Source organism: Alnus glutinosa, chromosome 3 (genome assembly GCF_958979055.1).
Source record: "Alnus glutinosa chromosome 3, dhAlnGlut1.1, whole genome shotgun sequence".
Taxonomy (NCBI): Eukaryota; Viridiplantae; Streptophyta; class Magnoliopsida; order Fagales; family Betulaceae; genus Alnus; species Alnus glutinosa.
Window position 1 is genome coordinate 33,894,716 of NC_084888.1, and position 10,443 is coordinate 33,905,158.

Below are 10,443 nucleotides of genomic sequence, written 5' to 3' on the forward strand. Positions count from 1 at the left end.
AATCACTCCTACTCTCTTCAAACTATTACCAATAATATCCTTAACGCTACCAAAATAACCAAAATAAAAATAAAAATAATATCATAAACTATTTGCTGTTTTTTATGCTATAATAAACTCTCGTAACATTTTTATATCACAACGAGAGTATTATAAATTAGTGTAACTGCAGTGACTGATTTTACATTTTCTTTATAAAATAAATGAATAATGTTATTCTTTATATCTATTTTATATTTGTCGATACCTTGACATGATGATTTTCTTATTCTTTTTTTGAAAGGACGATTTTTTTTTTCTTTAGTTGAATAAGGAAAGGGTTACGGAAGATGATCATTTTCATTTCTGATCTAAATGGAAGAACGAATAAATGATTCTAAAAATGAAAATGGGGTGGGTTCATCAACAACAGATCCAAAACAAACAAAAAAATCGTGAAAATAATTACAAAATATAGGAAATTGATCAAATAAGTAACTCGATCATCTCAAAGGGTCGCACAAGGCGGTTACAGAAGCCAAATGGATATAGATTAAGACAAATTTATTTGAACCCTCACTTGAAAACAGGAACAACCTCCGGAAAGAAACTAAAGTTGATGCATTGTCGTCGTCCAATGTAGGGATATAAGGAAATAAACGAACCAACATAAATTTGGTTACAAAAGTATTCACAGTAATAACAAATCGCCTAAGAATTGGGAGACATGAAACCAAAGAAAAAAAAAAGGGCAACACAATACAAAAAGAGCTATAAAACACAAGGAAAATAAAAATATAAGGACAAATAAAAAAGAAACAAACATGAAAGGGGAAGGAGCGGGGACGAACGGCAGTGGAGGTAGAGCCACTAAAGTTGTTGAACCGTGAGAAAAGACAAACAAGAAAGAGAGAAGAGGAAAATAATGGGGAAAGAGAGAAGATAAGGAAAAGACTCTATCCCTCCTAATTCGGAACAACCGCACGAGGCAGTAGAAAACCTCAAGAGGAGGTGGTGAGACTTCTACCAAGAGACGTGGAAAAGCTTCTCTCTCGGTTGAGAGAGAAACATATAAGAAGACTATAAGAAACTTAAGAGTATTCCCATCCGATTATTTATTCTCGCTTTTAAACTATAATAGATAACAAAAACTTCAAAAACTCACTCCATTGGATTATCTAAATAAAAGTTAGAATAGATTTTTCATCTATTTGTGAACAAGGCAACTCCACACATAGCTAAAATTATTTTATTGTTTTTATTTCATCTTTTGTCTTCTTTTACAATTAAAATAATATTTAATTGATAAAAATGCTTATTTTAATAAAAGAAAAAAAAATTTAGATAATCAGATAGAAATACCTTTTAAAACGCTTTAAGTAAATTAAATAAAATAAATTTTAATTAAATATTTTAGACTGAGATATACAAAATGATGAGAATACTCTAATCACAATAAGTATTTTTAGTAACTAAGTAACATTAAACGACAAAGCAGACGGCCGAGAATCTATATCCGTTCATCACGATCAATCGTGGGGCCCAACTGTCTTGTTTCACCAGCTCCACCTGTGGACAAGAACTGGTTGGTGACCGTCTCACTTCCCCTAAGCCCCGATAAACCATGTTAGCCGATTCCTTCAAAATCTCCCACGTCCTCGTCCTAATTTTCGCTTTTGCCCTCCGTGATTCCCAATCCCTAAGGCTCAATTCGGCCCCGGAAATCGATGACTCCCTCACCTACGTCTGGCCTTTGCCCGCCGAGTTCACCTCCGGAAACGACACGCTCTCCGTCGATCCCGGCCTCTCGCTCGCCGTCGGCGGCAACGGTGAAAACTCCAGCATTCTCAGGGCGGCGTTTGATAGGTACAGAAGGATAGTGTTCAAGCACAGCGAGGGGGTTTCTGTGTTTGATAGGCTTAGGGGAAGGAGATCGGTGTATGATATTAGCAAGTTGAAGGTTATTGTTAACTCGGATAGCGAAGAAGTGAGTTGCTTTGATTAGAAAGTGAATTTTTGGGAGTTTTGATTGTATGAATTTGATAGCATTTTTTGTTATTTTCAGCTTCAACTCGGTGTGGATGAGAGCTATACGTTGTTCGTGGCCAAGAATGACGGGCAGTCGATTATAGAGGAGGCGACGATTGAGGTAAATTTGAGGGTTAGAGATTGTGGGTATAGCTTCTTTGGTGGTTTAAAGCTAATTGAATGAACATTTAAGTTAAATTTTGTTGTTCACTTGATGAATCAGACGGGTTGGGTACTATACTTATTTGTGTGATGCACTATGGAGTCTATGGTATATTTTTTCTCTAGGCAGTCAGTCATGAGATTCAGTGATGTTTAATACTCTTTATTGCAGGCAAATACTGTTTACGGGGCGTTGCGGGGGTTGGAGGTATGTATGATTACCATTGAAGCATACTAGAGTGTTCATTAATGCTTTTTAGGCCTACGCATTTTACAATCATGCATTTGTGGCCCATCTCCATTTCACTTGAAATGGAGAGGATCCCTCGCGTTTGTGTTATTTGTATTTAACTGGCAGAAAATATTGACTAGCTTATGATTGTCTCAAGGCATATGAGTTTTCCCTCATTGATTATTCTCTTTTGTAATAATGCAGACATTCAGCCAATTATGTGCTTTTGATTATGAAACTAAGTCAGTACTAGTATACAAGGCTCCTTGGTACATCCAAGACAAACCCAGATTTTCTTATCGTGGGCTTCTGTTGGGTAGGCAAAATTTATTTTATCTCAGGGAAAAGTAAACTTGGAAACTTTATCTATTAGTTTATACTAGAATTTTGCTTGATACCAATCTTTATTGGCATTGTTTTGCAGATACTTCAAGGCACTTTTTACCGATTCATGTGATTAAGCAGATAATTGAATCCATGTCATATGCTAAACTTGTAAGACTTTTAGCTCGGTAATCTTGTCAAAGTTGTGTTTCACAATTGAAATTCAGTTTAGGACTCGTCTGATAATTGTACCGTCCTTTGCTTCTCTAATTATGTCGCATGTAATTCTGATACTGAGAATTGCACTCAGTAGAATGTCCTTCATTGGCACATCATAGACGAGCAGTCATTTCCTCTTGAAGTACCTTCATATCCAAATTTGTGGAAAGGTTCATATACGAAGTGGGAGCGTTACACGGTTGAGGATGCATATGAGATTGTCAAGTAAGATTATCTGGAGCAACTTTAAATGTCTAAGTAACTCATTAGCTTTAAATACACTCAATAACTTGTCCAAGTATCCCTGTTAGATTCTCCAATCAGTTGAAGTTTCTTATCTAATAATCCTACAATCAGATTGATTGCAGTTTATTAAAATAGATAATTATCCAAATCATATGGTGCTACTCATTCTTTGGATTGAGGATATCAAAGCTACTAAATAGATAGTATAAAAATATAACATGATGGTATTTAAAAATGAAGATATAAAATTCCAAATGATGCTTTCAATATGTAAAAAATTTATGGCCTGCAAGTCATTTCACCAAACAAACAATTTTCTTTTTCTTTTTTCTGTCCTCTATTTACATGGCTTTCTACATGTTCTGATTATTTTGCTTGTCTTTTTATGTTTCCTTAGTCTGCCATAGGCTAACAGTGTCTTTCCTTTTCATGTTTCCATTCATCAACTTGAAGCTTTGCCAAAGTAAGAGGTGCGTTCTATCTTTATTTTTGTTGAAGCTTCAGTAAGACATCTATAAAAAAAAAAGTTTGTATGAGATTGAACTTAATTTTTCCATTTTCAAAGTGAATTTATGCAGTAGAGAAACAAAATTTGTAAATGTCTTCGTAATATATGCCGTAGAACGGTTTCAGCTATTAAATTAGTATTTATGGGGTTGATTATTTTACATGGTGCATGACAGGTATCAATGTCATGGCAGAAGTTGATATCCCCGGTCATGCAGAATCATGGTAAAGCATTGCTGTTTATTTTAAGCTAGTTTTAGCTCAAATGGTATTTCCTCCCTTTGTAGCAAGGTTGAGGGTGAGGTCGTGGGTTCAAGTCCCAGTGGGTGTGTGTAACTTACCAATAAAAAAGAAAAAAAGTTATGATATAATCATTCAAGCTATGAATTTCCCAGTATCCGAAGACCGAAAGGGAAACTTTTTTCAGGTTTAAGAAATCTTCTAGTTCCAGCTTAGATTTGGCCTATTAGTGTGTCCTAACCAATAGAAATGATATAGCTTTCTGGCCTTCAAACCACAACTCCATAATGGTTTCTATGAGCGGAAGAAGGGAAAGATAGATTTTTCTTTCCAATATCATAATCATGGATTAAATCCTGCTTTAGAAAATCTTATATTGCAAGTTTGTCTGGTGTAGGTGGGAATTCAGAATTATTCCTTCAAGCTGTTTCCTCGAAGTCATAGAAGACATTTGAATAAAATCAAACACCAAAAGATTAGAATTTTCCAGCTCTTCATTCTTTTATTGATCTATTTCCTCAAAGAGATAAGCATGCTATCTGCCTTGAATGCAGGGGCACCGGATATCCTGATCTCTGGCCTTCTCCTTCATGTAGAGAGCCACTTGATGTTACAAAAAACGTTACTTTTGATGTAATTTCTGGTATTCTGACAGGTTAAGCTCTTTTCAAACCCTTTCCCTGATGTTCATTCAGTTCTCTTTTTTCTTCTTCTTCTTCTTTTTTGCCTTCTAAAAGTGTGCAAGATTTTATATGATATTTTTCAAAAATAGCTCAGTTTGTTCAGATGCTGTTAGCTGCATTTAACCTGATGGATGTCCCACATAATTCAAAGATCAAAATGTGGAAGATATCAAACACACACATGCAAATGTATGTGTATAAGAAGTTCATGGTCGCATGAAAAGATGTTTAGTAAAATTTTGGAAGGGAAAGAAATAAAAGAGTAATACTTTTTGCAATATGTATTACGTTATTGTTAGTGTTGTTGCATGTATTATTTTCTCTTCTCCATTACTTTATTTATTTACAATTTCCATTTTACAGATATGAGGAAGATTTTCCCCTTTGAGCTCTTTCACTTGGGTGGTGATGAAGTTAATACAGGTTAGTTTTAGTGGCTTCCTTGTTGCAAGATAAAATTCTGCTATCACTATGTTGACAAAAGAAACAATATAAATAAATCGAAAATAAAATCTTCTATGCTCTTATGCCACAAGAATGTATGGGAATAAAATAATTTAGCACCAAAAACTTAATTTATGCTAGTAATGACCTATAGTCTCCTTTTCTTTGAGATTACAATTTGTTCTTTTTTTCTTTTCCATTATTATGACAAGCTTGAGCTTCTTGCTATTATGTCTTCATTATGAGGAATTATCTTGGCGGAGATGAAAATCTTTAGGCATTTAGGATCCCTATTTATGACCTCTCATTGGAACCGTGCAATCTCAAAATCATTGGAGATAACAATTTCAGTCTGTTTCTCCAAATACATATGGGTATGTTTTCTGCAATGAAAAAAACCTTCTAGGCATTGGAACAACTCATAGAAATGGTGTCTTCATGAGACTTGACTTCTCAAAAGATATAACATCTGCCAAAAACTCAAATTCATGGTTAGAAAGCATAATGAACCAAAAGTATTACTTGATAATAAAGTTCATCCTTCTTTATCCCTCTGTGCTTTTTGAAATATACTTTTACTTATCAAAATAATAATAATAATAAAGTACATCCTTGTTTACTTGATAGGGTATTATGTATGTGTCAATTCTCTCTCTCTCTCTGGTATTACTTTTGAGCTTCTTGCCTTCTGATGTTTGTTAATAAGAAATCGTTTTATTTGACAGATTGCTGGAGCTCAACTCCACACGTGAAGCAATGGTAAATACCTGAATTGTTTTGGTTAAAAATCTTGTTAAATGACGACTTATGGTCCATTAAGTCGTATCAGTCAAGCTATATAAGGAATGAAACATATACAATAATACATAGTCTAGCGCTTAAAGGAAATGGCACAATGTGTAATTACAGAGAGACTTCATTTTGTTGGTCATTTTGACTTTTATGCAAATCTAATAATCAAGGGTAAAAATTATATCCTGAGGTTTCACTATCACAATTACTACTATTTGTGGAAAGTGTTTTGACATATTCAACATAAAAATTTCATAGTTTAATTCACAGTATTTTACATGTTGCCAATATACCCTACAATAATGTCAGCCTTTTTCTAATGCTTACTTTTATCTGTGTGACGCTTGTAACAGATGATTATCATAGAAGATAAGACAAGAAAATGCAAAATTAGTCAACTGTGGGTTCTTTGAAGTCAGTTTGGATGCTATAGTGTTTCATTTTCAGGGAAAAAACTAAATTTAGCTTACGAAATTGTTCTACTAAGACATTGGCTCAGTGAGAAAGTATGTCTCCCCTTCCCCCTAACCCAAAAAAAGACCTATTATATGAAGGTCCTCTCAATTATTTTATTCTTTTTGATTTAGCTCACTGACTGATAATTTTGTGGGCCGATCTATGGTTACATACTTGGATAACATTTTTTTTTTCCCAATCAGAGTTTCATCTTCCTCATAATGATGGATTTGGTTTAATTTTTTTTCTCATCTATCTGCTACAATATTTTGAAGATAGTGATCTTAGAGTTTGTGAACAGGAAAAAAAGTGAGATGGGATTGGTCTCTCCCTCCCTCCCTCCGTGTGTATTCGGATACCTTAATATGTCAATATTGTGTGGTAGTATTTCTATTTTTGTTATCGAACGCATGATGGAGTATTTTCGTAAATAGCGCAGAAATGATGATTGTCATACTGAAACATTGAAGTCAAGCCTGTTGAGCAAGGGAATGACGGTCACTTCCCATTTATAGTAGCCCTTGAATTATAGGGTTAAGAACTTATCCTGATCCAATGTTTCCATGTTTGAATTAAATAGTGTTTATGTGATCGTAGAGTTTGTGAACAGGAGAAAAGGCGAGATGGGATTGGTCTCTCTCTGTATTCGGATGCCTTAAATATGTCAATATTGTGTGGTAGTATTTCTGTTTATGTTCTCAAACACTTGTTGGAGTGTTTTTGTGAATAACACACAAATGATGGTTGTCATACTTGAACATTGAATTCAAGCCTGTTGAGCAATGGAATTCTGGTCACTTTCCATTTATAGTGGCCCTTGCATTACAGGGTTAAGATTATATGCTGATCTAATGTGATGGAGACACCAGATACAGGAATGCTTACACGTGTTTGGACCCTGCTATCGGAGGATGGGCCAGCCTTGAGAGCATAGAGATATTATTATGGGCGCTTTTGTTATTTTTCGCATTTTATTTGTTTTCATTTATTTTTCAGACCGGTCATGTTATTTTTTTGATTCTAGCTTTATTTTATTTAGTGGGATGTTAGAAGTATCACTAAGGTGTTAGGGTTAGGGTTTAATCCCTAGGCTATTTGAGCACAACTTTGTACTGTGGTTTGTTGTCTTATTTCTCCTGATTTTCCTTCCTTTTTCCCTTCTTTCTTCTTCTTCTTCTCTTACTTCTTTTCCTCAGCTTCTTCTCTCTTCCTTCTACTTTTCTTCTCTTCTCATCTATTCTAAATCTCTGTTGGTTGTCCCGCATCACAATGTTTCCATGTTTGAATTAATTAGTGTTTATGTGACCTTGATTACGTTGACTCTTTATATTTACTATCTAATGTGCAGGCTTCAAGATCGGAACATGACTGCTAAAGATGCCTACCAATATTTTGTACTAAAAGCTCAAGAAGTAGCAATTTCAAAAAATTGGACCCCTGTCAATTGGTATGTCCTAATTTATGTCAATGACGTTGTTTGCTATGTAAACTTGATTTTCCTCTTGTATTGTCTGTGTGTGTGTGTCTATATATATATATATATATATATATATGGGGTCTTTTTTGGATCTACTTCGTTTGGAAAGTTCTAGGATATCAGCATAAGGTATGCAAATGGAAAATGCTTGAGAAATTGAAATTGGAAATGCATAGCTTACATAAGCCTTAAGCAAAAATGTCCACTACTCTGCAACTATCCATAAGTTACTGTCATTTTATTTGAATACTGAAGCATGTGACAGATTTGAATTTTCACATCTCAGGGAAGAAACCTTCAATACATTTGCTTCAAACCTTAATCCACGGACTATAGTGCATAACTGGTGAGTTTTTCCCCTTGGGAGCAGTTTCACATTGGTATAAGCCAAATGTCTGACTGTGTGAATCTAAAAATATTTTGCTGTGTTGCTTTAGGTTGGGCGCTGGGGTTTGTCCTAAGGCTGTTGCAAAGGGTTTCAGATGCATTTTCAGCAATCAAGGTTTTTGGTATCTTGACCATTTGGATGTCCCTTGGGATGAAGTCTACACAGCGGAGCCGGTTGAAGGAATAAATGATATTTCCATGCAAGAGCTCGTGCTCGGAGGAGAAGTTTGCATGTGGGGTGAGACAGCGGATACATCAAATATTCAGCAAACAATATGGCCTCGAGCTGCAGCGGCTGCAGGTATGCCATTGGTGAACTTAAATCATTGGTTAAGACTTGGGCATTGACATTGTTTGCCCTTCTTGGAGTTAATGTCTTTGAACCGGCAACTGGCGTCCCCATTCTCCACCAGTTGCAGTTGTGGAATGTCAATGGGTCTAGTTAGTCGTGACTAATTTGGAAGTTGAAAAACTGAACTGATTGGATAAGTAAATGCATTAGTTTCATTACAATTCAAATTGTATGATCTGAGATACATACACACACCAATAGACATGCATACACACTAATGAGTGATTTGAGTTTGCAGTGATGCCTGAAGGGTGAGAGTTCATCCGATGTTTTCATTTTTATTGCTTCCCTCGTCTTTAACTTTTGCAATATATAGACACGCTCATGTTGATGTCTTAAATATGCGATGCTTTTTTTCCCCCCGGCTATTATTGGCTCTTAAGCATGCGATTGGACTCCACTTTTTTTCCTACAGAGCGCTTGTGGAGCAGGAGGGACGCCATATCCACCAGAAATATTACCTTAACTGCATTACCCCGGTTGCAATACTTCAGATGTCTCTTGAACAGGCGTGGGGTTCAAGCTGCCCCAGTCGCAAATAAATATGCCCGAAGCCCTCCGACTGGCCCAGGGTCATGCTATGAGCAATAATACTTCTATTGGGAGATTAGGTGGCTATACACAGCTCAGGCTGCATTTCTGTGCATAGTTTTCAAAGAATGTAAGCAATGTGGAGAAGTCTTTTCTTGTGCCACACTGATGGGTTTGGAAGCTTGGGCCTGTAAAAGTTGAGATCAGTGTTGACTGTGAGGTCAGATGAATCTCAAATCTGTCACTGGTGATTTGGTGTGATTGTATTCGTGCTGTTGTTGTAATTTACATTCCTGTTAGAGACATCTTATTATTATTATTATTTCTCTGGTACTCTTTGCTAAATTCAAGCTCTTCGGATTGGGACTTCTCTTGCATTTTAATAGAACTAATGTATTAGGCTGTAAAACCGTGCTCTATAGATGAGCTTTCATTGAATATATATAGGAGTATTACAAGAGATAAACATATACAAGGACTCCTATACATAATTGATCTAGGACTTCTCTAGCTCTCAAATAACTAGAATACAATTTATCTTAGAACTCTCTCTTCAGATTAGAACTCTATCTTCAGATTAGGACTCCGGATAGGATTAGACCTCTACTCAATAGTCTTTGGATTATGTAGTGCCGCACAAGACTCATAAGTGGATTTGGAGTCTTGTAGTTGTTATTGGAGTTGTGTTAATACATTTTATTGTGAAGGAAAATTATTGCCTGTGAAATCTATGCTTTGCGAATCCTCGGCCCTCAAATGTGATCGTCTCTTTCCATGTCATTGGGAATAATATGTCCAATCTAAGGAAAGTTACATTTTTTTGACTTCATGGGGAATATTTGTGTTTCATACTATAGGGGGGCAGATTTTCTTCCCCCCGTCAGATATTCTGAAGGAAAACTAGGGAAGCTATTAGAAAAGATGACAACCTAGGCTGAAATATTCAAATCTACTGGCCAACTTTCCAAAGAATCAGAAAAAGACTAGCTGACGATAATGAATAATGATGCTTTTACTGAAATTCATATTCCAATTCTATGCCTATATGCTCTCTTGAATTCCACAAATTGATCCGGACTTCTTGTTTACACTTGCTGACCAAACCTCGTACCTGGGTATTGCCAAACCCTAAATCAATGCTAAGTTCAAAGGTTTCCCTCCTCATTCTAGAAGAGTATTGCTATACACCGTCCTTTTATTTCACTTTGTTGATATACCACTATCAATCAATTATTGAATTAGCCTTTGTTTTAAAAGTTAATGACTGATTGACAGTGCTACATGGCAAGATAAAAGTACGATAACAGTGTGATATATAACATTTCTTATTTTAGAAAGAGTAATACTATACCTACTAACTCTTTTACAACTTATTGACATGTGT

The 10,443-nt window shown here is 35.6% G+C and overlaps 1 protein-coding gene across 1 annotated transcript; it reads left to right on the plus strand.

Moving 5' to 3' along the window:
• The first annotated feature begins 1,486 nt into the window (after positions 1 to 1,486).
• Positions 1,487 to 9,404, plus strand: LOC133862346 (beta-hexosaminidase 1). Its single transcript, XM_062298131.1, has 15 exons — positions 1,487 to 1,966; positions 2,045 to 2,128; positions 2,342 to 2,377; positions 2,606 to 2,717; positions 2,826 to 2,896; positions 3,039 to 3,169; positions 3,644 to 3,660; positions 3,874 to 3,922; positions 4,492 to 4,592; positions 4,984 to 5,043; positions 5,790 to 5,823; positions 7,661 to 7,759; positions 8,076 to 8,135; positions 8,227 to 8,477; positions 8,944 to 9,404. Exons 1-15 carry the CDS (start codon positions 1,604 to 1,606, stop codon positions 9,117 to 9,119), a joined length of 1,644 nt encoding a protein of 547 aa, XP_062154115.1. The 5' UTR covers positions 1,487 to 1,603; the 3' UTR covers positions 9,120 to 9,404.
• The last annotated feature ends 1,039 nt before the right edge of the window (positions 9,405 to 10,443 follow it).

What these genes read in the sequence shown, in the direction of transcription:
- LOC133862346 (XM_062298131.1), top strand. Translation starts at nt 1,604, where the DNA reads ATGTTAGCCGATTCCTTCAAAATCTCCCACGTCCTCGTCCTAATTTTC. An exon ending in TTATCGTGGGCTTCTGTTGG is followed by an intron (nt 2,718 to 2,825) that starts GTAGGCAAAATT and finishes ATTGTTTTGCAG; the next exon opens with ATACTTCAAGGCACTTTTTA. An exon ending in CGGACTATAGTGCATAACTG is followed by an intron (nt 8,136 to 8,226) that starts GTGAGTTTTTCC and finishes GTGTTGCTTTAG; the next exon opens with GTTGGGCGCTGGGGTTTGTC.